We start from the raw sequence: 27,898 nt of genomic DNA, 5'->3' as shown, positions 1-27,898 counted from the left end.
CACCATGTCAGGGGAGGTTAATCCACAATAAGAGCAATTGTTCGGTCTGAGTTTGAGTTACCTCCCATAACTATATAGTAATACCTTTATTATGTGTTGAAGTGAAGTTTTCAGTAAATAAACCAAAGTCATGCGTGTGTAAGATTATTTCTTACTGCACTTAATTTCATTTACAATTACAAGGAATTATTTCAACAAACCATGTATTAGTGTTTGACAAAAAAAATTGATGTACCACTTTGAGGCTCCAAAATACTACAAAACTTTTTATCATATAATTATTATTGTTGTAATGAACCACTTTTTCGACCGAACCAATTATTCGCCCACTCTTTTAAACCATTGCCTAACAGTTTCTTTATGTTTATTTCCATGCAAATGATACTTTGTGTTCAAATGAAGCTTCAAGATATGAAAACTCTGATATCTAATATCAGCAATATTGAATTTGTTCCAGATTGCGCCACATTTCATTCTATTGTGGGCCTGAAAAAATCAATAAAATATAATAAAGTTGAAGAAAATCAAATATTTGGCTGTTGAGGTTTTTTTATGGAATAACAAAGTGTACGAAAATTTGGTACGATACTATACTTAGACATGCGTTAGTATTTCATGTCAAGGGAGGTTAATCCGCAATATGAGCAATTGTTCAGTCATTTTGAGTTACCTCCCATAAATAGTTCGTAAGCCATTCAGTAAAAGAAACTTTAAGTTTATTTAAGTTTTTTATTTATTTATTGCACTTAATTTCATTCACAAAGAGTTGAAATTACACGAAAATATTTCAACAGACATTGTATTAATGTTGCACAAAAAAGTATTGATATACCACAATGAAACCCAATAATACTATATAATTTATAACCATATATTATTGTTGTACTGGTTAGGGACCACTTTTTTGCCACACAAATTATTTGCCCGCCCTGGTAAACCATTGCTTAGGAGTACAAAAATATTTATGTTGAAATAAAGCTACAATAAGGGAAAACTAATATTTTCTCCGAAAATGAGCAATTTATCAGCCATATTGAAATTGAGGTCATATTTCTAGCAGGGGGCATTTTTTAATTTTTACCACTCAACACACTCAATTTTATAATAAAAGGAAATAAATCAAACACGATGTAGTTGGTAAGGAATATTTGTTTGATATCTTATATGTATTTTTTTGCCAATATTGGTACGTGAATGCGTTCTAAAAAAATCAGCATACATTATAATTTGTGTGATAACAATTTGTAGATCAGGGCATAACTTTCCTTGTAAAATTTCATCAGAAAATGTTCATTATTTTTCTATTTTTTCAAGAAAACTGCCATTTTTAAGCGAAAAGTGATTTGCATTAGATACTACACCTCAGGTGAAAAGTATAATGAAATTAAATGACTTGAAACGAAGCAATTTAGTGAAATAGGGAAAGAAGAAAGTTGAACATATAAAGAATTAAATCCTGCAATATTTGAAAGCTAAGTAAAACTTAATTTATATCCCTTTCCCAAAACAAAATTCATAAAAAGCATCATTTAACCAATATAATAAAATCTCTTATCCAACAATGTCTTGCTGTTGCATACAACTGAATTTAAAGGCAAGATTAAAATATTTGTCTCCGAATTTTATAAACTTTCCAATCTAGTTATACTGATATGAACATAAGGCTTAAGTTTGTATCAGTATAAGTATACTGATCCGTTGAAAACTATTTAAAGAAGTATAGATAACTATGTTCCCTGCAATGCCATGTTATGAGGGATGAGAAATATTATTTACGGAGAAAGACCACGAAATCAGTAATACGGACCATGACTCTTGAAAACCTGATTCTGACTCTTGAAAATCAGACCTCAGGAGTCATTGACTCTTGGCTTTCAGTTCCTGTTGTTAGCCCTGATTTAAGCTGAATAAAATAAAAATTAATATCAAATACATTTTAATGAAGTATTTACAGTAGTAAATATTTCTGTAAGTCATGACTTCTAGTACTTCTTGTTAATTTGGGATCATTTTGCCCTGCTTGGTTTAATCAAAATAATACAAACACACGCGTGACATGACAGTATCAAAAAACTGAGTTCTGTAAATGCTAAATATCTCTCTAGCTGTCTCTTACTTCTCGTACAATGGATATGCACCCAATGAAGAAAGACAATGAAATCATTAGAAACAGGAACATTCAATAATCATGGTGGGAGATTAAGGATATCAAAATAATTCAAGATCCTACCTACCACACAGTGATTCTTTTTCTTTTGTACAAGCAGACACAATTCTTTATACAAGTGTTTATGAGATATATATCGTAAAATGTTATCCCTTTCATCAACATCATAAAGTACACAATTATATGTCTGTCCATCAAACCAGTAATTTGACACAATTCTATGCACAAGTGTTTATGAGGAACGCCGTACAAAATGTGACCCCATTTAGCACAACTATAAGGAATTAGGTCCACAACCAAATGTCCTTTTAGCACTATCATAAGTTCCAATCATATGTATGTTCATTACACCCATGATGTGACACTATTTCTCATACAGTACGGTAGTTATGATGAATGCCATTTAGCACTGTCATAAGGTCCACGATCCAATGCATGCTCTTTATACGAATTATGTGACACAATTACACATACAATATGAGGAATGCTGAACGAAAAGTTAGCCCCATTTAGCACTAGCATAAGGTCCACAACCAAATGTCTGTTCATCATACCAATAATGTGACACAATTATTCATACAATAGTTATGAGGAATGCCTTACAATAGGTAACCCCATTTAACACTACCATAAGGTCCACAATCAAAGGTCTGTTCATCACAGTGTTGGTGTCACTTGGTTTCTCATGCAAGATAGATAATCCTGGTACTAACTTCAGTTTACACTTCGTTGACTCACAGTGATACAATCTCGTTTTCAAGTAACGGTATATTATTTATTTTTCAGGGTGATAAGTTTTCTGTCATGTTACAGTATAACATAATTTCATTGACTTAGATTCCAAAGAGGTCCTCATTTGTCAGCAATGAAGCTAATAATCATTCACGATTAAAAGATTTTGCTAGTGAAATGTCCTACAGTACTCAAAGAAGCATAGCGTATTACTGTATCGAGTGCATCCGACAATGTTTCTCATAGATGACGTAAGATGTATGTGACAGTAAACATGCTACCCCAATGCATACAACTTATTTAAGCCTTAATCAATGATGATTTTCTCTTTCCATCAAACTGTATTTGTTCCAATTAATACAAGCTGAAGCACAAATCCGCCAGTATTTTCCATTTCCATTTGTCAGACCTGTGACTTTCAATGTTTCCTTCATCATAGGATCAGAAAACACATGAACACATGTGCTAAAATTGTAACAAGCACAGAAACCACCGATGTTTTCCAATTCTTTCACACAGTGACCCTCTGTTGCACATGCGAGTGATGATGAAAGACGTACGTGACGGGCGTACCAGCCACCCATGCGCCCTTAAGTGTGAGATCAGGCAGCCCCTTTTTGTCTGCAGCATGGTTCCACTGGGATAGGTTACTATTACAGTCAGAGCCCTCTGGCGGCCCCTTAACTTGAATGTTGTTCACACACCGTCGACACTTTATCCTGCAGATGAGTGGATAAAACGTTAGTCATACTAATCCGTAAGAATTTGTTCGAAAGTAAAAGAGCACTGAATCCTTGAAATATGGAAATATACAAAAGAACAAATAGTATTTGCTGTTTTAAATTGTACACAAAGACCTAGGCAAGTGAATAATTATTCATCACTTAATTTTATGAATCTACAAGCCTAACAAAGTTCAAATAGGTCTTTTTACATTTAATTAAAAGGCCTCCCCCCTAAATTCACTGAAAAAGCTGTGTCAACTAAGGGTTATTCCATTTAAACATATAACCCCAAGGGGGAAGGCACTATTGGCTTACATCAACCCCCTAAAGAAGCAAATTTACCCTTTTGGGGTCCAAATTAGTGAAAACAGACACCCACCCATATACTAAGAAAATGATTGCTTTGCTCTGTGGGTTATACGTTTTACTGGAATAGCCCTAACTCAGAAGCATTTATAAAAACACAGTAAAGCAGGACAGAGATCATAAACTTTTGTATCAATTATTTAAAACTATAACAATGAAGAAAATACTAAGTGAAATAAATTGTTCCTTACTTTTCATGTGTATCACTGAGCGTGTTCTCGTTGAGTCGGAAGAGGTCACGTAGCTCGTCCCGGCTGAAATGCCTTTCCACGTCCTCCTCCTTATCAACCACACAGCTGCTCAACGCCTTTTTGTGTTCCTGACGTTGGAATATCTTCTCCTCAATGGTCCCCGTCTAGAAAAAGCCAGTGATGTTAAAAGCAAAATAATAGTCTTGCTCCAAATTTAGCTTAGTATAAAATTAACTATCAACGATTGTGAAGCAAGTTATTAAAACTGAGTAAACCTTATAGTAATCAATCTTGTTGCCATGATGTTATGCAAGTGGGGACTAGTGTTATGGGTGAAATCAGAGTATCTGGAGGAAACCCCTTGTCCAGCTTGGTGATCACAAACCAAGCCTATATATTTTCTGGGTATTGAGTACCATTTACGGTGTGTGATATAAAGACACGGTGCCACTCATGTACATTTTGCATAAAAATGAATGCACATGAAGACAGATTCATTTCTATATATGCGTTTGTCACAAAGCATCCAAATTACAGTTTGAAAACTCAACACAATAAAAGAGTCATATCAGCCAAGGACTAAATCCTAATCAAATCTGTTACCGGTCAGAAGCACCTATCATTTTTTTTAGAAATGGTCATCATGACCTTGACCTTTGACCTATTAACCTCAAAATCAATAGGGATCATCTACTGACCATGAATTATATGCATACCAAGTTTTAAAGACTCTACAAAAAGTCAATCAAAGTGATGATAAAACAAAGTGTGATGACAACGCCGACGACAATAAAACAGAACAATGTAATATCTATGTATCTGCCATCCTTAGCATCTAACACAAAATCCTACCGCCAGGAGTCTGTAGATGTAGCACTGTTTCTTCTGGCCGTCTCGCCAACACCGGGCCATAGCTTGATCATCATTGGCTGGATTCCAGTCAGGGTCAAACATGACGAGACGGTTTGCCCCAATAAGATTCAGGCCGCATCCTCCAGCCTTACTGCTTAACATGAAGATGAACTCTGGGCTCTGAAATGTGGGAATACATTTTGTTAGAAAATTAAAGCTAAGCCTGGCCCCTATATCATGAAAATACTCTAATAAGTCATTTCTCAATATCAACTCATTTTACAAAATAACCTAGCAAATAATTAAATGTTATACTATTTAAAAACTAGAAATGTGTCCATAGGACACGGATGCCCCCACTTCGATTTTTTGTCACAGAAAATAAGCCATAATGATTATTCAGGATAATCTGCACAAGGGCAAATCCTTTTCAAAAATTAGATCGGATAAGATATTTTTTAAGTATTGTTGGGAAATAAAGGGCCCTAACTCCTAAATGATTAAAGCGATTTCCATGGCTATCGAACTTGATCAAGGTATTATGGTCACAAACATGTGTTAAAAGTTTGGTGAGGATTGGACAAACAGTTTTCAAGAATTAGATCGGAAACAATCTTCGGGACGTATTTTTCAAGTCTTTTTTTGCAAATAAAGGGCCGTAACTCCTAAATGACAAAAGCGATTTCCATGGCTATCGAACTTGATCAAGATATTATGGTCACAATCATGTATGTAAAGTTTGGTGAGGATTGGACACATACTTTTCAAGAATTAGATTGGAAACATATATTTTTGAAGTATTTTTGGCAAAAAAGGACCGTAACTCCTAAATGACTAAAGCGATTTCCATGACTATCGAACTTGATCAAGATATTATGGTCACAAACATGTGTTTAAAGTTTGGTGAGGATTGGACAAACGGTTTTCAAGAATTAGATCGGAAACAATCTTCGGGACGTACGTACGTACGTACAGACGTACGTACGGACAAGGGCAACCCTATATGCCGCCACTTTGTGGGGGCATAAAAAACATATTTCCTAAAAAAATATGTTGATTCATTTTTTTTTCTAAGGAAACATTATTTAACAGTCAAAAATAAAATTAAATACATCTCAATAGTTTTGAACAAGTTGATTACTCACATACATATTTTTTAAAGGAGTAAAACATGTAAGATTTGAATCATACCATGCTGGTATGCGGTAAAATGAGTTGAGATTTAGATTAAGATTTGACTTAAGTATTTTTTGTGAAACTGGGACCGACAGAAGTTGAACTGTCTTACAAATAAACTTTCAGTTTGAAAATATTTATCATTCACAGGTTAAGACTGTGAAAAAAACATAGCTTTTTTCTCCCTTGGCTTAAATGCAATGAGTGTTGCACATTGCAGGAAAGCAAACACATGAAACTGTATTCATATAACATTTAAAGTCATTTCCTAACTAAAGTCATTTTTCCGAAGCTTAGAATCTCACTTGCCATATGATAAAACAACTTGATCATATATTAAATACTTTATTCTCATTCGTTTTATGTATTGTTCTGTTTCTGTAAAAAAATGATCATACTATTCTTTAAAATTGAAAATTTCAGGAACTTTATAAGATAAGAAATGACTTAAGTTATTATATGAATACTGGCCTGGATCACCATAACAATAAATGAATGAAAGTACTCACACAGGGATTATTGAAGTTCTCCACTACCTTGGCTCTCTTCTTTATCGACATGGATCCATCCAGCCTCACAAACAAGTACCTACAAAAATAGGACATTAGATATTCATAGCAACTGACTGGGATACAATGAAAATTTAAAGGAGAATATCAAGATGAATCATGATGTTATAAGATTTTGACATTTGCCAACGCCATAAGGCAATAATAAATTGATCTCATGATGTGATACATATTTACTAACGATTCCTACCATATATGCCTGGCGCATGGTAGGAAGGCAATTGGTACAGATTATTTAACTAGCCGCTGGGTCAGAAACAAGCCATATAAGAACAAGCCCTGTCAACATTTAGGGGCTTAAGCCTTCAACCATCCGCTCTTTTACCACGGAGACGGCAAATTATTTAATATATTTTGGCATCCCTCATGTATAAAAATGTAATTTAGTAGCATTACCAAAGAATGAGGAATTTTCCACAAACTTAATATACAGCCTTCCACATGTCTTACCCTCGCTGTCTACAGAGTTTTTCAAACAGGTCGAGCGTCTGAGTGTAGTTGGAGACCAGCACCACCTTGTCACTGGTCGTAGACTTGATCATGGCAAGCAAGCAGTCCAAAACCAGCACCTTACCTGTTTAATACATTTCATTCCAAATAAATGATTTCTTTCAATAAGAAAATCTAATTATTATTTCTGAAATTAATAAACATGTACTTATTGGTGACTTTGATATAAAAAAGCATGACTACAAAATTCTATTCAAATCATTATCACAAATTTGGTTATCTTCAGTGTAATAATCTGTTTCAGTCACAAAATGGAGTGTAAGCATCACAAAGCCATTTTCCTATGATATTTCTTTCATACATTTAATGAATTCCTTGATACATCTTTGTTGAAATCTATAAAGACTTTGTTCCCAAACCTACTGGAGGGCTTGGATAAGAACAATTTGAAGATCACAAGGTTCTTGATTTGTCCAGCATCAAGATGTGCTTTGTCAACTTTTTTCAAGAAAAGTATGTTTCAACTTACCAGACTCGTTTTGAATATTATTTGTTTATTGAACTAAATAACTATTAGGAACGGAATTTACACAAGTTTTAAGTAACTTGTTTTCCAATCCTTATTATTTGTATTGTTGTTAAATACCTTGTATATTTAAATTTGAAATAAATACTGTTTAAACTAACTGACCAGACAGTTCAGGCCGTACAGTTCGGAGGTGGTGACCGGCCGGGAACATGTCCAGGATCACGTCAAACCCTTCGGCACCCTCAACACACTTCTCATATATCAGGTCAGGGTCTGCATGAAACAAAATCAGCATTAAGTAAGGAAAAACAGATAAAATATGTCATACAAAACAGAACCCAGCTCTATTTAAAAGCTCTTTGTCATATCATATATCTTATATATAATAAATATTTACATCCAATGAGATCGCATATCGGCCTAAAATAAGTACCACACTAAATCATTAAGAAAAGCAGTTTTACAACTATACAGACTAAGCATCATTATCTGGTTCCCTGCTTCTTAAAAATAAGATCTTATTTAAGACATTTAAAACATCTTGCGTTAAACCTATGCTCAATTTATCTTTTATAATTATTAAGATTGCATGTTCTACCTATAACATTAGGGTGTTTTCAATGTACGAACATATTCTAGACATTGTAATCATACATGCCATATCCCCCGGCGGGGGGAAAAATCCCCCGGAATTTCGATCCAACCCCCGGTCTCCCGGCGGGAGATAAAAATCCCCCGGAATAATAAAAAAAAAAAAAATTTTTTTTTTTTTTTTTTTTTTTTGGTTTTAGAAATTTTACATCAGGCAATAATGACAAAGTGAAACCACAGTATGTGAGTGGAACTGAATGTAAAGAAACAACTCCACAATGCCAAAAGGAAACTTTTACAACAAGTGATCAATTAATTTGTAGTAATTATCAAAGGCAAAGAAATATTACAATTTTGGAAGGAAGAAATTAATAATATTTATTCTATTCTCTTTTTGTTTGAAAGTCATCAAAGCTGATAGAATTAAGCACAATCTTTTAAAAGACTTTGGATGAAGGTAAATTTAATTTAATTGTCTCGAACACATATTTTTCCAATGACATATTTTGTTCTGCAAGTGCATTACAGTATGACATGACAGTGTATCATAAGAATATGATAAAAACATAATGACATAAAATAATTCTGTATAATGAAAAAGTTAAGAGGTTTTCAAAGCAAACTATATGTGAATACATTTTTTGGTACTTGCGTCTAAAAATACGTTAAAATTTCGCCAAATTAGACCTGCTAAAAAAATCCCCCTGAATACAACCAAAATCCCCCTGAATTTTCAGCCTTTTGAACAAATCCCCCTAAATGGTCTCCAGAAAATATGGCATGTATGATTGTAATCATTCATTGGACCTCACAGATTAAACGTATTGACAACTTTTTTATTTTTTGTTTTGGAACGAGCCAATTTTTGCGAATATCCATGGAAACCAGTCATATTAGACTGCTGACAAAAATTAGATTACAGTTTTTTATATTTAAGTTCAAAAATTGATGTTTTATGCATTTTTCTTTAACTGTTATTAACGGTTTAAGCCAAAAACATTAATTTCCTAACGGAAATATGAAAATCTCCGATCTGATTTTTTGTCAACAAACTTATATCATTGGATTGCAGATATTTATGCAAAAGTTTGCTCTTTTTAATATAAAAAATAAAAAAAAGTTGTAAAAATGTTAAATCTGTGAAAGTGCAGCTTTAAAGTTTTGAAGAAAACAGCATTTTTGACCACTTTTATGGCAAATAAAAACCCCAAGAGATTTTAAACATAATTAATACTTTTAAGCAGAACTTAAATTTCAAGTCCAATTATTTAATTATTTAATAATGCATGATAAGAAACTCACTGCAGGGTTCGAATTTAACTTTGAGGAGCACTCGCAAAATTTTGCGAGTGCTTTTTGAGGCAACTCGCAAAATGAAAAATCAACTTGCAATTTTATTATATGCTTTATTCCCTCATAATATTGTCTAATTTAAGTAGAATTTTACACCTAAAGACATATTATGAATATTAAAACGTATCAATCTTGAGTAACTCAATTACTAGAACTTGTTGATGGCTTTTTCTTTTTTGGGAGTACGGAAAGACTCATCAGATGCTAGCCGCTTTTTTATTACAAAGCTGTCCAATAATTTGACATTGTTCACTTTGTATATTTACCCTCGCCATTGGGTAATATCCATTCGCCAAGCATGTTACAGATTTAATTAAGTCTATAAGTATTAAAAGCAATAACATTATAAATTTAAAATAAATGAAAGAAACAGTAAAATTAATCTAGCGAAGATAAAACTCGGCCTTTTCCGTATTTGTTTTATTTTTGAAAACTTACTAGAGCGTGACTCCGTACTGTCTTTTTTATACTGGTAGTGTAAACATGCCACTTATAGGGTGTTTACACTCGACTACGCAGCGGACTTAAGTTCATATTTATTCTACTTTCCTTTTAACATTTTGTGGTCTAGAAAAAGCCACTCGCAGAATTTTGCGAGCTTGAATAAAAGTCACTCGCAATTTGCAAATGTCGCTCGCATTTTGCGAGTATGCGAGTCTAAATTCCAACCCTGCACTGATCATCATTCCTTTAACAACAAAATAATAAACATGAGCGCTTACGGTTACAAAGTTTCTTCAGCTGTGTAATGAAGGAGAGACTGCCTGCTGACGATTTCCCGTTGGCTGCCTGGCGGACAACATCGGCTGCCTTCGAGTCGACCAGACGCTGGTACATTTCCCGCTGAAGGTCTGTCATACCACAGCACACCACTGCCTCAACTGAGGAAGAGTTTATTTTGTTTACAGATTTTCATAGTCAGATTCATTACGTGGTGTAGAGTAGTTTATATTCATGAACGTTTCGTAAGTGAAGACAGCAACAGATTCAACTTAAGAAAATCAACATTTTAATAAAACTACAATAAGGCCAAAGTTTACAAATAGTTTGTTTTGGTATTTTCCAACTGACTCACAAAAATATCTGTGACTCGAAAGTTTTTTAGCCTCTCACATAGTCATATAATTTTGTTCGTCTTTCATTACAGAATAAAGCGCCTAGGAAGTAAAAAGCTATAAAACCTAAAATGTGGATAGGAAAAGCCAAACATTTTTTTAATTGTAGCCTTTCAAAACTTTTTTGAACATTTCACTCAAGCAATTATATATTTAGGAACTTTTTTATATTCAGGAACATAATATAAACAAACTTAAAACGTTTTTTTTTTTTTATTGAAATGTCCAATAGTTTTAATATATATTGATCAATTTGCCTAACAAAATAACTTCAATCAAATACTCCTAATAAAGACCTACTTTTCACAGGTAAGTACTGCGTCAACAATGCCTGGGTTCGTCTGATGATGCACTTGTTAACAATACTTGCCAGCTGTAAGTACATGGATCACAGTAATCACTGCAAGAATCTTTGCATGTATTTCGAGGTTTGATTTGAAAAGAAAACACTCATGATACATTACATTCCTGAATGGTAAACTGTTCTTTGAACAAGAATTCAGAGGTCTTCCATTTTAACATACAACCCACCCAAGAAACACTTTCAAACTGTACTATCCCCCTTTGATTATATCTTAAGACCTGTTTTAGCAGAAACAGAACTCGAACCTAGATTGAGGAGGTTGTATGTTAAAGTGTAATAGCCTTAAGTTAAACATACCTAAAAGATGATTTTTGTTCAACCAGGTTTTGTTTAATCTTTATTTCTCCTTTATATTCCTTGCAATGCTTATTGTTAATTAATATTCATTACAGCCAAAACCTCCCAGCTAATACCTCCTGCAGTTTTTCCTGTCCCCGTTTGTGATCCGCATCACTGGATGTTGAGTCTCGTCCTCGCAAGATTGGTGTCTCAAACCTGCGCTTGAAATCTTGAGCTGTACCTACAGAAAACACACAACAGGGTCTTTTATTCAAAGAATAAACAACAAAACAGTATTAAATCAGTTCGAATTTATGATCATTCCACAAATAAAATTCAATTTCAAATTTTCTTTTTTCTATGAAGAGAAAAAAGAAAATAACCTACATGGAAGTCCAAAACTTAATATGAGATCTAAACTGGCCAACCTAATCCGTAAAACAACTTGTTGCTTTGATAAATTAAACAAGAGATCCATGGAGCGAACGCCAAGACTTTTCTGTTGTAGTTTTTTTCAAGGAATATTAATCAGTAAATATTAAAGCCAGAGTAATTGACTGTACATGAGTGAACTGTCTCTGGCAACATCTGTACAAAGTTTTCATTATCTTCAATGTTTTTTTTAGTTATGGCTTATTTCAAAGTTTTTTTTCACGTTGACAAAAACAATGTCACCAAGGCTACCACAATATCTCGAGTTTTATTCTTCGTAAAACAGACTAGCTTAAAAGGTATCAATTCAACACATTCAAATCATGACCAATGCACTCTTATCAATGAGCATAAGGCAAAATATCACAAGTTTAACTAATTGAGTTTCACTTTCAAATTCAAGAACTTCAGTTCAACATTAAAGACATGTCACAATTAAAATTGAGTTTTACATTCAAAATTCAAGAATTTAACCCTTTGCATGCTGGGTAAATTGTCGTCTGCTCAAAAATGTTGTCTGGTTTATTCTAAATTTCTTTCAATTTACTTAAAACTTTGGGGATATATTGACTGAGTGGCAAACAGCTTGGAACCTGGTCAGGTTCCAAGCTGTTTGCAAAGCCTTTAAAATCGCCATCAGCAGCTTAAGGGTTAAGCTAGTCATTAAAGCCATGCAATATTTGAAATTCTTACTCCTAAATTCAAATAGAGTTTCAAATAGACATTAAAGCCAGGTAACAATTGAAATTGAGTTTTACTTTCATATTTAAATTTAGGTTTATTAATAAAAAAAAAAACTTTCAGAAGTATCTATTTGAAAGATTTATTGTAAGATATGCTCCCACCTAGTATTCCCTTGTTGACAAAGTGTATAAGACTGAAGTATTCCAGGAGGTCGTTCTGTATGGGTGTGCCGGACAGCAGTACCCTGCGTTTACAGTTCAGCCCTGTCAGGGCTTGGTATGTCTGGTTCTCACAATTCTTCAGTCTATGGCCCTAGAAGAGAGCAGGAAATAAGCACAATATGAACATTTTTATTGCATAGTGTTCTTTCCTCTTGAGGATGTCTTTAAAATAAACTAGCAGCATCTTACGGTTTCATCCCTGAGTTTTGTTGTTGTTGTTTTTAAACTTTATTTTACAACAATTGTGAAAAAAGTTAAATTACTTATGCTAAGTCACTTGTCTGGTTAGCACTCTCACTTGTCACCAAGGCGACCCCTGTTTGATGTCGGCCTGGGTGCATGTGAGTTTGGTTGGTGGTCTCCAAGCCAGACAAGTGGGTTTTACCCGGAATCACCAGTTTCTCCCTCCACACAAAGACCAAGCTCTCGCACATCATTGTGCCAAAGAGAGGTTATTTTATTGTTTTCTTTCTCGTACAATATTTGAATAAAAAGACCAAGTACACAAATTCCAAAAAAGGTTCACTCATAGAAAGTCAAACCTCATCACATATAACAAGTCCAACTTCCCCGTGATGTAGCACACTGGCGTGTAGTCGAAACGTCTCGTATGATATGATTAAAACTGGGTTACATACACGACGACCCCGCTGGCTCATGAAGTGGTCTGCAAATTGAAACACGAAGGGAATAATAATATTTTAAGAGTAACACTGGTAATCAAACATACACAACCAATAAAAGATTCTCACAAAATTTAACAACGTTATTGACATCATCTTTGTTAACAATGAAATATTTCACGGTATGCTCATATACTTAAATAAACCAAAACAGTTGAAACAGTTGTCTTGTTGTTCTAGTCTTGTCGGAAATACTGCAGATCACAAGGATGTCAATGAAACATACAAAGTAGTGAAGATTTGAAAGTTAACAACGATGATGACTGTGTTAACAATGTTGTTAACTTTAACAAAACTCGGATCAAACAACCAACAGTCTATTGCAACTATATTACCATTTATCATAGATATGTAACAAAATAAACATTATGCATCAGAGCAATATTATAATGGAAATGCTAATTTCTCTGATTTGATTAATGTTGTAAACTCCATATATATGTATATGTAACCCTAAACTTCTATATATTCAGTTCAGAAGACATTTAAAGATTCTAAGAAAATACAATGCAGTCAAAAGTTGAGTATCTGAGCTCGACAAGTGTCCTCAGGTTCAGATCTAGGCTTCGTCATAGGGTAGAACATCTGAGGTGTTTACGGGTTTACAGTTAAAACATCCTGGGAAAAATGGACATGCCAATCTGCCCATGTTTAGGAGTTGTGACACATCTTCTTGGAAATTTTACTGCACCAATGGTGCAAGTTCACAGCCTTGGTAGAGCACTGAGAGTGCAATTGAAATTGGTTATGAAGTCTGAATTGTACATCATAAAGAAAATAAAGATGAGAAATAGTATAAAATGGAAGACACAAAGAAAACACAATTACTTAAGTTTCTGTCAATTTCGCTTTTGGATCCACTGTCGATGGCGAGTGGTGAAATCTTCGTACCAAGCCATTTGCTCATCTCATTGTACCAGTTCTAGATACAAGGGAAAACAATATGTGATAATGCAAAATATCTTTCTTGCAAATATAATTCAAGGTTTTCACAGAACATTTTATTAACACTCTGACAAGACTAACAGACAACAATGTGCTTGTTCATATTCAATACATGGGAATGTTCATGTCATGGACATAATTATACATAGGAACGTTGATGTCATGGACATAGTGATAATAGGGATGTTAATGTCCATGAGGTAACGAAGTGTATTAAAGATTTTTCTGAAACACGTCATCTTTGACAAACATTACCCCACATGGTAAGAAATGTGGGAGATCAAAACAAGGTGATTGATCAAATAAAGGTGATTTAAAAGAAGAACCACATTTATCAAAAATAGAAAACAACAAAAGCTACCATATCCGTGCCTTGGGATGCTTCAGCCTATTCTCGTGAGACTTATGAAAAACAGCAGCCGAAATATTTGTAGGAAAGTAAAGACAAGCTGTCCAATCTTTGAACTGTAGAAAACTATTTCTAAAGAATGTTGACCATGTTCTTATCCTGTCTTTGATCTACCCCCCCCCCCCCCCAATACACAAACATTTGGTAACCATTGTGGAATATTTGTTGGGATTGAGTTTTTATAGGACTGTTGACTGTGACTTCTGACCTCAAAAACACTACAGAAAATCTACTGGTAAGGGCAACAAGTTATTGTGCAGACAAAGCTTTATTAAGAATGTTGAATCCCGCGATGATAACTGACCAAAAACTCCAATCCTGAAAAATTAGTTTGAATATGAAGGATTGAGGCCCTAAAAAGCATTAAAGGGCTTAGACTCGTGTTGAAACGGTTTTCAAACATTTGCAGTCCTTGATTTCAAATAAGAGGCATATAATATGCCTGTACACAACAAACTTTTCATATCTATTCATTGAACTATTACAATCACATTAATGGCAACAAAGGGAAAGAATACCTGTTTTAACAGTGTATGCAATTTTTATGTAATTACCTCCCTTCTGCACAAAAAAAACACATCAACCATCTCAAATTTGATTACATAACTAATGAAAACTGGTACTCTATTTTAATATCTGAAGAGTAAAATCTGTTTGTAAAAAGGAATCCTTAATATGCATTTACTGTTATATAATTAGCCATTTACATCAGAGTTGCCGATCCTGACCAATGTCACTGACCATAAGGTTATTAACACTCTGAACAAACATTCTCATGTAAACAAGGCTACAATAACAAATATTCTCACACAATGGAAACATGTGGTAAACTTTAGGTAAGAAGAGATATTGGCATTACTGATGTAATACCTGAAAATAGGAATTTTTATTATATGCTTTCCGCTGGTTAATAGAGATTTATCAGTGAAATGAAAATTAAACTTAACTTCAAACAGTGAAAATATCACTTCATTATTTTACTGTAAACATTTTGAAATTTTAGCCCCTTCTCCTATTCAAATCAATCATCAGCAAGCAAAGGGCAGGGACAAAATATAATCAACCTCATTTCAGAAATGATGCTATATGCATATACAATTTGGCACATTTTTCTAATAAAAAGCAATTTAATGTGCTTCAATATCAATTTTAGGCATGTAATAAAAAGAAAAATTATGTGTTTCAGTGTACGAACGCTACAATTCCACCTCTTAACCACCAAAAGAGAATATTTCAGTCTTAGCCACTCATGCGCTTTTGGTGCTGCCTCGCAAACAATTTTCCTTGATACATGCAAAACAACACTTTTTGACATTTTCTTTTTTCTAAGAATTTCAGAAAACTGAGGTCTGATCAGACATTACGAGTTGTAAAATAAAGAGTACTGTTTATAATTCATCCCACTTGAAATAGACTTGTTGAACTGTAAACCTGAGCTTTGCATGAGATTTTTTAATAACAATTTAAATGGCAAAGTATTCTACTTTTTGGCTGGTTACAGTATTGTGCTAGTAAACAGGAGCAAGAAGCAATTTCAAAATATTTCTTTGCTTCTATGTGAAAAGTAACATTACTGTTAAGACTGTTATAAACAACTTGTATCAAAGCAAAAATTATAAGGCCATTTCTTTAAAAATGTTTGTTTGTGGTTACCCGACAATAATTTAACAAAATATATGGGGAAAAAAATGACAGCCCAACTATAAAACATTTTTTTGGCCGAGTGTCTAGTGTTTAAAATGGCCTAGGAAACAAACAAATCCTGGGGTCATGATTACAAACAGTCCCAAGTCAGATTTCTTACCCCTGATCATGAACTTAACCTCACAATGAAATTTTTTGTACAGTGTTACATTTGATTTTGTTATGAATAGCATACAACTTAAAACACATGTATACACACCCCTTATGAATGCACAAATACACGCACACATAACGCACACATACCAAATGAACACACGCTAAGACAGAAGTGATACCTTAACAAGACTGCTGGGACACACGATGACGGCCTTGTCTATGATCGGACTACAGTCTGGTCCCTGCCTCTGTACAGATATACATCAAAAACAATTATATATAAACCAATTATTTTATGTTTCACATACTGTAGAATTTAGGTTATTTTGTTTCTTGTAAAAATGTTTTAAAAATGAATGACCATGTGCCAAACATGACCTCGCTTCTCACAGCAAAATAGGTTTTGGGATTAATTCAAAGGTTTTAAGTGTCTTGAAAAGTTATTTTTGATCGGGAATTTCCCATTAAAAAAATCTCAAAAATGAAAACCAAATGTCTAAACACTTTCAGCATATCTTAATAAGGTTATTATCTGATGGCATGAACAGTAATTGGTGTAATAGTTAATATATATACTTACAACTATGAAATCATATAATCAATATCACAACAAAATTAGGTTTACAACGAATCATTGTATGGAAATAAACATTACCATTCTTAAGACATTATAACAAATCTTACAACCATAAACTGATGTCATGAATAATTATAGATTTTGAGGAATAATTAAAAGAAAACTTGACCCAATCTTACCAGTAAGGTCCATGTCAAAGTTATACACTGCAAGGTTTTACCCAGACCCTAAAACATAAACAATTTTAACAGTAACCATTGGAAACAATATGAAAGTGGATAAGTTTTTCATTTTTGATTATCATACCTTGATTAAGGGATTAAAACCAGTTTAAAATCATATTAAATTGATTCATCAGAAATAATCGGTTAAGCCATTTGTTCATTTTTCTGTAATAGAAATCAAAAGTTCATAAAAAGGATGTGAACGAAATGAAAGCAAATTATTATGTTATATTCTTGTCATACTGAAGTAATTTCTTTTTCAAGATAAGATTTAGTTTTTGAGCTCATTACAAAATGGTTATATACTGTTCCACCATTTTTTTTCTGATAATAGAATAATGCCACACAGGGATAATCTATTCTTGCATACCGGACGTGTACATGTCTTTCCGGTCATGTGACCAGTGGTGGAAAAACCCGTCTTACACCCCCCATGTAAAATGAATCATGCGCAACAACGCACAACTTCTTATTTCTTTTATTGTATGGTTTATAAAAAGTATATTATGCCATTTCAATAAAGTGCAATTAAATATATAAGTATGCAAGACTTTATTAAAATTGAAAATAAATAAGCGTAAAATCATGATTTTTAGAGGAACTATTAGACATCAATAGTGATTTAAAATTACTGCGCTTTATGATGTCAGTAAAAAACATCACACGCGGTTTTGGGTAAAAAGTTTTTACGTCAATTTTCCCACAAATTGATAATTTTAGATATGCAAGAAAAATATCAAGCCTTGTTACCAGCTAATGCGCGTGCCCTCTGGTCAGATTTTTCTATTTGTACCGGAAACACATGATAGATACCTATATTCCAAGATTATGCAATCAATTATCAAGAACCTCAATTGTAAACAATCGATTTCGACGACCTCAATCGTAAAAATCGATTTTTGACAATACTCAATCATCATTTTATCATATCTTTATTCTAAGGACCTATGTTACAAGAGTTAAATCATTCAACTTTTTATGGGGTACAAATGTATACCAAGCAAATATCAAATTATTTACATGTAAATGTACCCAGTAATCACAAAATCTTGCCAGATGAACTGATATGATCTACTTCTATCAGATGAACAATTGGAATTTTTATACCCTACCATTTCATCAGCCATGATGCAGCCGTAGTTGTCTGGGATTTGGATGCCAGTAACACAGTCATACATGAACTTTACACCCTGAAATAGCGTATATAACTAAGTTGAGGCCACTATTGATTACAAGTTTGCCTTACAAGACCAACTTCAAAAATATCCTACGCCTGAAAGTGTTTATAGCCTCTTTGGTGGTCCTCAGTTATGAGGGTAAAGTAACTGTTAACACAAAAAATACCTACCTACCCATCCTTACAATTTGGTCAGTTAACGCAAATAAAACAATTTCTAAATTGCGGCCTTTGTTATGTCTTTGGATGAAACAGAAAGGCTCTATAAAGGGACTTTCTTCTGGCTTTACTTTACTTGTGGCATACTGTGGTCTAGTGATATAACACTTGACTGTCAAGTGGGGTGCAGTTTTACCCTTACCACTATTAATATATATACTGTGTTCCAGAGGTCTGGTGGGACAGCATTGGTTAAGCAACCAGAGAAACTATAACCAGGGTTAAATCCTTTCTGTGCTCTATGACCCACAACCTTACATGCCTGATACTCTCACTGTGGCATATTGATAGTCCGGTTGCGTCCTTAAACAAATGTACGCACGCACAAACACACAGATGCACACACTTAGACATAGTGTAAACTAAATTGGTATACATTTTACCATAATTATATTGTGTCGGACAATGGAAAACATTTTTAAAGCCCTTTAATAAATTATAATCCAAACCTCAGTAACTGAAAACATATTCTGAGACATTGGCAAACAACAGATCGATTGTTATGACATTCGTTAATGCTAACAACTTTGTTAACATCATCTTTAACTTTAAAACCTTGACTACTTCAGTATTTTCATTGACACTTTTGTGATCTTAAGTATTTCTAACAAGATTTCCTTACAAATACATATCAGCTTCACTGATTCTATTTAAATATATGAGCACACTATACAATATTTTACCTTTGAATGGTAACAAAGATGATGTTAATGGCCTTGTTAACTTTAACTATGTTAAGAACAATCAGCCCATAGTTACACAAAGCCATGAAGAAAGTTCTGAACATTCCGCACATTTAAATCATATTTTGCCGCCACTTACCTCTCTCTGATGTGGTCTGAGGACCTTGGTCAACAAAGGATCCACCACAACATGGACTGGGCACTTTTCACTGAAAATAATGGCTAATGAAACTGATTGAAGTAATGTGAGGGCAGCTAAAATATAGCCACTCCTTTCATTGTAAGATATGCACTTGCAATGAGTCAACTATCAAAACTGAAAGTGCTAAATCTGTTGGGGGGTTTTATGCCAAAGAAACTGCCTGTCTGATCTGAATGCTAGGTGTATAAGATCAGCACTCCTCAACCACGAAAAGGCGCAAAATTTTACGGACTGTCCGTTTTTCTTAGTATCTCGAGAGACTAAACTCAAACATGATTAAAACCAGATTTATTGTCTCTAGCATCGAGTGAAAATCTTAAACAATGACAGTACCAAAGCTATGACAAATACTGGATGCTTTTTATTTGAAAAACAAACTAGCCAAAAATGCTCAATCTTTGATAATAATATAAAGCCTCTGCAATGTTTACACACAAACTGTTACCTTTCCAGTTTAAGCTGGTCATGGGCGGAAAGTTCTGGTGGTATGTACAACACCAGGGCTCCATCCTCGAAGGGGTCATGGAGGGGCTGTCGGGCTCCTGTCCGCCTCAGGCCCAGCACCCGATTTAGGGTGCTACCTGATAAATCAAATTTAATACAAATTCTTTTATATTTTCAGTACGCTTCACAATGCAGAAGCATCTTTACAACTAGAGAATATCAGCGATCAAAATTAACAAAAGCCTGTAATTCCCACTTGAAAAAACATCTAGATTTTGTTATGTGCTTATATATTCAGATTTGTTTGTTATAATCTGACTATAATAAGAACATTTAGTATTCAGAGTTGTTCAGGAAAATCTAAAGTTTGATGACTTAAATATTTTTAATAAACTCAGAAACTCCATACCCTGTCACTCGTTTCTCACATACGCTTCAAAAAGCAAAAGGACATTTCTAAATAATTTGTGTTTTGACTCTTTAAAAAGTGATAATGAATTTTTTAATTATCTCCTAATGTAATATAGATTGCATTGTGTTTTTATCAGTGGTGGGCCAATTATCGGCAGAAGTCGATTGTTGCCGCAGGCTGAAAGTCAACAATTGGCGACGGGGTTTTGCCGGTATCGATTACCTGTATACTGTTTGTTTTTTATCGTTTTGTTGACATAAATGTGCTTGTTGATTGTTGAACAGGTTAGAAAGTTAAAAACTACATTAATATTTCACTTCTGTATCTGCTTTCATTCTTAAGCCATGCAACTAGACTCGAAATAACACTACATGTATTTTTTTCTAATTTTTTATCATAATCTATTAATCAGAAAAAAAATAGTCGATCTGTCTGTCCGATTAATCGATAATGAAAATCCAATCAATTGCCCATCACTAGTTTTTATGTCTTATCTCCAGTAGAAAGTAGGGTTGGGAATCAGGCAGAAGGGCACCCATGCTTGTTTCTAAGGGGGCTCAAAGGTACTTCCAAAAAAGGGCAGGATATAGCACCCTTCCATAACTCTTTAGATAGAACCCTAGCTGATAATATCTTGGTAAATTCATATAACAACTTAAATTCTTATAACAACTTTAAACAGTTTGATTTCTTTCTGATGTTGAACATTACTTGGATACATGTTTTGCTTAAAGCTGATTATATGATTATATACGGAAAAGGAAGACAAATGTATATTCTGGTATCAAACTTTACCTGTGTAGTTAGGTATAGGCACCTTGAATGGCTTCGATAAAATCTTTCTGATGAAGGCTTCCTGTCAAAATTTAACATAGATATGTATTATTCTAAAAGTCTATACAGGTGATAAATGTCGAACAAGAAAAGGTTTTCTACAAAGTAGAGGTAATAAGTTTGTATATTTATTAACAATACACACTAGTGCCTACGCAACACAGTAGTCTATGCTGCTACCATCGCCACCAAAAGTAAAACCTTTATGTCACCTTTTAGTTATTTCTCAGTTATTTTTGTGATGAAAGCCGATAGCATATACAAACACTACCGAGTCCGTTTCCTTGGAAGAAACCAGTACTTGTGTCCATTTTGACACAGACAGGCCATAATAAAGTACCCCTGGCCAGAACCTTTTTTTCCCTATCTATATAAATTTCATTAAAACTTACATGGCTGGAGAGAGTTGCATTTGGTGAAGCAGGAACATTCTCAAGATTTTCAAGTGGGCGTCGGTACGGTGACATAAATTTCTGGGTCTCAGAAATACTTGGTGATGAGCATGTCCGCTTTGTCTACAAACAAAACTGCTATAAAAATATTTGTGTTTTCATGGCAGGGCTGTTTCACCTTTTCCAGAGGCCGAATTTAGGCAACATGTACATTACTTCCCAATTGAATTTATTCCCTCCATGCCCATTTAAATATTTGATCCCAAAATTTATAACAAAATCGTGATAGTTTTGTACATATTTATATTTGTTTCTAATTGTATGTCAATCTGCCAGTTTATATTTTGATTAAAGAAGCTTGTTGTGCTTACAGAATATATTTTTCCTAAATTGAATAGATCAGGCATTAACATTTCCCAAAATGAAAGGGCCCGAGTGAGGTCTCATGACTTCCCAATATTCACTGAAAAAAACCTGCATTGCACTTTCTGTATCCACATTTTCGGTCTATCTTTTAGAATTCAAAGGGAAAAATAAAGTTCATATTTGGTAATTCTTTTCATTATTGCTCTCACTTTGTGATATCATCGTTATTACTGAATATTTTTATTTCAACTAAAACACTTTTAAGATCTATGCATTTAAGATATCACTGAATCAGTTCAAGACATAAATAAATTCGAGATTTATACCAATCCACCAGTTTGCTTTTCATGTTCATCACTTTTTCTCTTCCCATCAAAACTGAGCCGGCTTGGAGCATGTGACCGTCTCTGAAAGATTTGCAAAGAACAGTAGCCAAAATCAGCACAAGATTGCAAGGCTTGCTCAATTTTGTGATATTTTTAACAGGGTTTTGTTGAAACCAAACACCAACGTAAGAATTCAGGCTTTTTAATCCTAGAGTATCATTCTGATGACTGTAAAATCCATGCATTAAAAACCTCACAGGAAAGTCTGTTTCACTAGTGGATGTCTCAAGGTTTTCCCATAGAATTTTCAGCTTGGGCCCTGTGGCCCTCATGGTTGACAAATTTGAGGGCTCTATTAATGTTATGGTGAAAGTCCCAATATAAATGTTAATTCTAAATTAAAAGTTTATTTTGAGGGTTGCAGGGATATACAGTTAGTAGAAAAAGGGAGCCCCAGAACACTGCATTAAGGACTTGAGTATTCCGTGTGAGGGAAATTGCTGATGTCCAGCCTAATCTGTCAAAATCTTGCATTTTCATTGTTTTGGGAATGATCCACTGTCCGATGTCAACTATGTGATAGAAGTAAACAAAAGAAAATAGTCCAGACCTACCCTAAATATTTGCTCCTAACCCTTTTTTTACCTTTAATTTTCTTAGCCTTTTGGGAGAATTTTTTTGGTTGTTTCTAAATGTACCTATAGACACTGTTTTGAAAAAATGATTTGTAAAACATTCAAGTCTGGTCTTATAAATGTGTAGTATATTCTCTGTTCACACGAAGAACGGGTTATGTTTAGTTTAATCATATTTTATTGCTCTTTTGTAAAGAATTATTTTGCATACAATTTACATGTACATTTACAATCAAATAAATCAAAAAGAACAAATGGGTTGGGCTACAAGTTATTACAACATTAGTTTAAGCCCTTCCCAGGCGTCAATATAGCGTCAATGTCGTTTAAATCTATGATTAAACGTAACTAGAAAAAAGAGATAACGTTAATAACTTCAGAAAAAAAGAAGAAAAGAATTGGTTGCCACCAAAAGAAAATACAATGTAATTACATCCCAAACTGTTTATATCGTGATTGATGGTGATATCAAAAGAAACGTTTCGTTAATTTTATGTACTTTAGAACTTCAATAAAAAGCACACTATTTTCATCGACTGTGTTATCTTCTATCCCAAATAATAATTTAGATGTACTTAAAGGATGAAATATTTGAGTATTTCGAAAAAATAACACGCGTTCTTCACCGTATCTACTACATTTAAAGAAATAATGTTCTGCATCTTCTGTGCCTTGTCCACAGTCACAAATAGGAGTATCACGAAGAAAGTTTATGTGGAGATGTGCATTGAGGTTGCTACAAGCATTTCCGATTCTTGTATGGTGTATATTTGAAATTCTGTCCCCGACAAGATAATATTTCGGAACAACTGTGCCTTTGAAAGTATCTTTTAAACGTGCCTTAAATTCGTTATGCGTGTTACTGTTACGAAGGTGAACATCAAGCCGGTTCCACAAATCTATGGAAGATGGGACTGGTGATTTCGAGTAAATACTTAAACGTCTAGGTATGGTGACATAATTATGTCTGTTTCGAAGCGGATAATTGGTTGTTTGTTCAATTGTATGTGGTATTTGTTCGCGAAGATACAGTGGCAAGCTACCGAACTTTTGACAATACATGAAAATTAACTTTTGCATTTCCCTGCGCTCACTTAGTGGAATCCAACCAATTTCAATTTAAAGTCTATGATTAGAAACTGATCGGGTTAACCCAGTTACTACTCTAGCCGCTTCGTATTGCATTTCTTCTAAACATTCCTTCTCATAGATGGCACAATTATCCCAAACTAAAGATGAATATTCAAGCAAAGGTCGCATAAACGAGGTGTATATTTGATTAAGCGTTTTTCTACCAAGTTTATATTTTAACAACCTCATTGACCCAAGCACTTTAGAGACTGATTTAATAATTTGGCTTACATGTTCGTGCCATGTTCCATTGGCTGTAAACCAAAGCCAAAAGTGTTTATGGTTTTGAACAAAGTTCAACAAGTTGCCCTCGAACACGATATTTGGTAGAATCTGATTGCACAGCGTAAAAAACATAACTTCTGTCTTTAGGGGATTGAACTGTACAAGCCATTGTTTTGCCCAATTTGAAATCTTTTTAAGATCTCTAATTAATGTAGATTCAATATGGATGTTATCTGATGAAGAAACGGCTAGAGAGCTATCGTCTGCAAAGAGTCACGTTGTACTTACAAAGGAGTCGGAATATCGTTGATAAATAAGAATAACATAAATAAGAAAAAGCAGCGGACCAAGTAGAGACCCTTGAGGTACACCAGCATTGACATTGCAAACTTCAGAAAACGTTTGTCCAACAATAACTCTTTGTGACCTACTTGACAAATAATGATAAATCCAATCTTTCACATTGTGTTCAATGCCATACTCTTGTATTTTAAAAATAAGACCTGTATTCCAGACTCTGTCAAAAGCTTTGGAAATGTCACAGAAGACCATGCATGTAGATTTCTTTTCATCAAATGCCTTACATATTTGATTGTATATGTCAATCAACTGAAAAACCGTTGAGTGACCAGGTAAAAACCCAAATTGTAATTAATAAATAAGATTATTGGCATGTAAATGATTGTAAACATATTTGAAGACAATACGTTCCATTGTCTTGCCTACACAGCTTATTAACGAAATTGGTCGGTAATTGGACGGAAGAGATCTATCACCCTTTTTAAAAAGAGGAGTAACATTGGCCAACTTCCAAGAAGCAGGATACACGCAGTTACGAAGCGATTTGTTAAACAGTAATTGTAACAGATATGACACGGTGGAAACCGTTTCCTTTAACATTTTATGACTTATCAGATCCGGTCCACATGCTTTATTTATCACCAGATTATTTAATATGTCTTATACGTCATTTTCAGTTACAGTAATGTCTTCAAGCGAAGTATTGCATTTGCGTATTAGTTGGGGTAAAACGACCCCAGTTTCATCAATATTAGATACGGAGGTAAAGAAATCATTTAGTAAATTCGCTTTATCGCAATCTGTGGAAATAAGTATATTTGTTGAGGTATTTAAAAGTGGTGGAATACCGTTTGTATTATTGTTTTCCTTCTTTGTCAACATTTTAACTACTTTCCAATATTGTCGCGGGTTTGTTTGGCTTGCATCACTTAAATTATCTTCAATATTATTAAAAAATATTTCTTTAGCGTGTTTCTTCATATTATTAGCAGAACTCCGTATTTGTTTATATTTGTTCCAGTCAGCGACCTTGCAGGAATTTATCGCAATACGTTTCTGTCTGTCGCGTTTACAAATGATTCCACGAATTTCTGAAGTAAACCAAGGTTTATCATTAGGTCGAATTGTTACAACTTTCGATGGAATACACACCCTTGCCAATTCTTTAAATTTAGAAGTAAAAGTTTCGCATGCATAATCAACAGAAGAATTTGTAATAAAGGACCAATCAGTTGTCAAAACAAGGTGATTAAATAGTTGATAATATCCTCTTTTATAATTCCAAACAGTTCGAGTGTAAGTGTTTTCATGAGTAAAACTACTTTTAACGAAAAGGTACGCTCCAAAATGATCACTTATCTCGATAGGGGTGTTTAAAATACTGACGTCTAATGGGTATATTGTTTCAGAAATGGCAATTGGGTCTAAGAGCGTAGAGGATGTAGCCGTCACCCTAGTTGGTTTAGAGATTATATTTCGCATATTACTAATTGCTAAAATGTCGCTAAATTTGTGATTCCTTGAATTAAGTTGATCTTCATTTATATCACCAAGGAGAATAATTTTATCGTATTTATCGCTCATGTGGTCTACTGCTACGCTTAACCTGTCCCAAAATTCAACAGGTAATTGTGGAGGTCTATATACAACGCATATAAAGAATAATTCTGATTTATCGCGTACAGTTAAGCATAGCGACTCTGGTAGTAAATTTTCATAATCGCAAATTAATTTTGGACATATCTGTGCACTTGAATATACGACAATACCGCCTGAATGAGCTGAATCGTCGTTTTGAAATATACTTTCATAGCCTTCGATAGACACGTCATCGTCGCCTATCGCGTTTGTAAGATGTGATTCGGTAAAACACAAAATATCGTAGTCAGAGTAATTGTCTTGGATATATTGTATTTTGTTACGTATACTTCTAATATTTTGATGCACGATTGAGAAGCATCCATTCGTCATGTTTGATGGACCAAGGTTACTTTCAATATCGCCACACAATAAAATCAGTAACTGTAGCACTATTGAAAATTGTAAATTGTGTAGAAGGTCAAAATGAATACAATTGGTAAGCATGCCAAGTACCACTTTATGAGTTGATATTAGGTAGAAAACCCCCGCTAGATTACATATCATAGCATTAAAATGCTTATATTTGAATATTCTTGCGTTAAGAACATGGAATGAAAGTATAGTACATACGAAAAAATCTAAAATAATGTTCAGAAGTGTTGGAACATTTATGTAATTGCTTTTTTATAACAAGCCCTCTGTAGTAAAATCCTATGGCCATCCGCCAAGCCATTATATCGTTACCCATTAGGATCTATGTACATGCATTTAAAACGAATTATAAGTGGTGACCATAGCGCAAAATGAAAAACGGTCTGGGATAGATTGTCAATGGAAAAAAAGAAATTCATGGTGGCAAAAAATAAAGAAAACATCTGAAAAAGGTATAAACACTTGAAATAAACTGGTTATGCCACTGGTACTATGAACGCACTTCCGCCAACAGCGGAATATTACAATAAAAAAGTCAATAATATTACTTTAAAAAGGGAAATAAGTGAGTCATGAAAGTTCCGAGGTGCAGATTTTAATGAATCAGTCAACAGTTGGAAATTGTTTTATGTCTAAACCCTATCCCTACACCCCCCCCCCCCCCCCAAAAAAAGGAAAGAAGTTTCAATCAATAACAGACAAAACAGCATTGAGTAACAGCCTTCACACATTATTTAGAGCCAACAATATTTTCAGATTCACATATTGTGTAAATATAAATCTGTTTCCAAGCAACAAAGAAGGCTGACAGAGTTAAAATCATTACAAGAAATGAAACTATAAATGTATCGCGAAAATACATTATAATGCCAATCAGTGCTTAACATATGCTTATTGGCATATAACACTATTATCAACATAAATAAATGTGTATGGGTTACCGCAATTGTAAATTTACCATTTTAAATCATTAGTTGGGGACTATTTCATCTCTTTCTTCCTTTAGACATCATTTGTTTTGAAGCAGCCGCTGATTTCCGAAATTCCCATACGGAAGAGAGGCATCCAATCAAAATTATTGTTACAATCTACGTGCGAATACGGT

General features: G+C 33.9%; 1 protein-coding gene across 2 annotated transcripts; it reads right to left on the bottom strand.

Annotated features, from left to right (window-relative positions):
• Positions 1-751: 751 nt before the first annotated feature.
• On the bottom strand, positions 752-27,833 carry LOC128212884 (DNA repair and recombination protein RAD54-like). 2 transcript variants are annotated; one of them, XM_052918273.1, is made up of 21 exons: positions 27,752-27,833; positions 22,490-22,570; positions 21,798-21,920; positions 21,367-21,427; positions 20,161-20,296; positions 19,653-19,722; positions 18,547-18,624; positions 17,390-17,437; positions 16,813-16,881; positions 14,308-14,401; positions 13,339-13,463; positions 12,737-12,887; positions 11,594-11,700; positions 11,117-11,189; positions 10,424-10,582; positions 7,920-8,030; positions 7,229-7,352; positions 6,719-6,797; positions 5,034-5,213; positions 4,182-4,345; positions 752-3,618 (listed from the first exon to the last, which is right to left on the bottom strand). In XM_052918273.1, exons 1-21 carry the CDS (start codon positions 27,752-27,754, stop codon positions 3,411-3,413), a joined length of 2,244 nt encoding a protein of 747 aa, XP_052774233.1. In that variant the 5' UTR covers positions 27,755-27,833; the 3' UTR covers positions 752-3,410. The 2 variants fall into 2 exon arrangements, with proteins under 2 accessions (XP_052774233.1, XP_052774234.1); XM_052918274.1 differs by lacking the exons at positions 22,490-22,570; positions 27,752-27,833 and having other exon boundaries at positions 21,367-21,423; positions 21,798-21,831.
• Positions 27,834-27,898: the final 65 nt, after the last annotated feature.

Source organism: Mya arenaria, chromosome 13 (assembly GCF_026914265.1).
Source record: "Mya arenaria isolate MELC-2E11 chromosome 13, ASM2691426v1".
Taxonomy (NCBI): domain Eukaryota; kingdom Metazoa; phylum Mollusca; class Bivalvia; order Myida; family Myidae; genus Mya; species Mya arenaria.
Note: the sequence above shows the minus strand (reverse complement) of the source record. Positions and strands in the feature narration are given on the sequence as shown.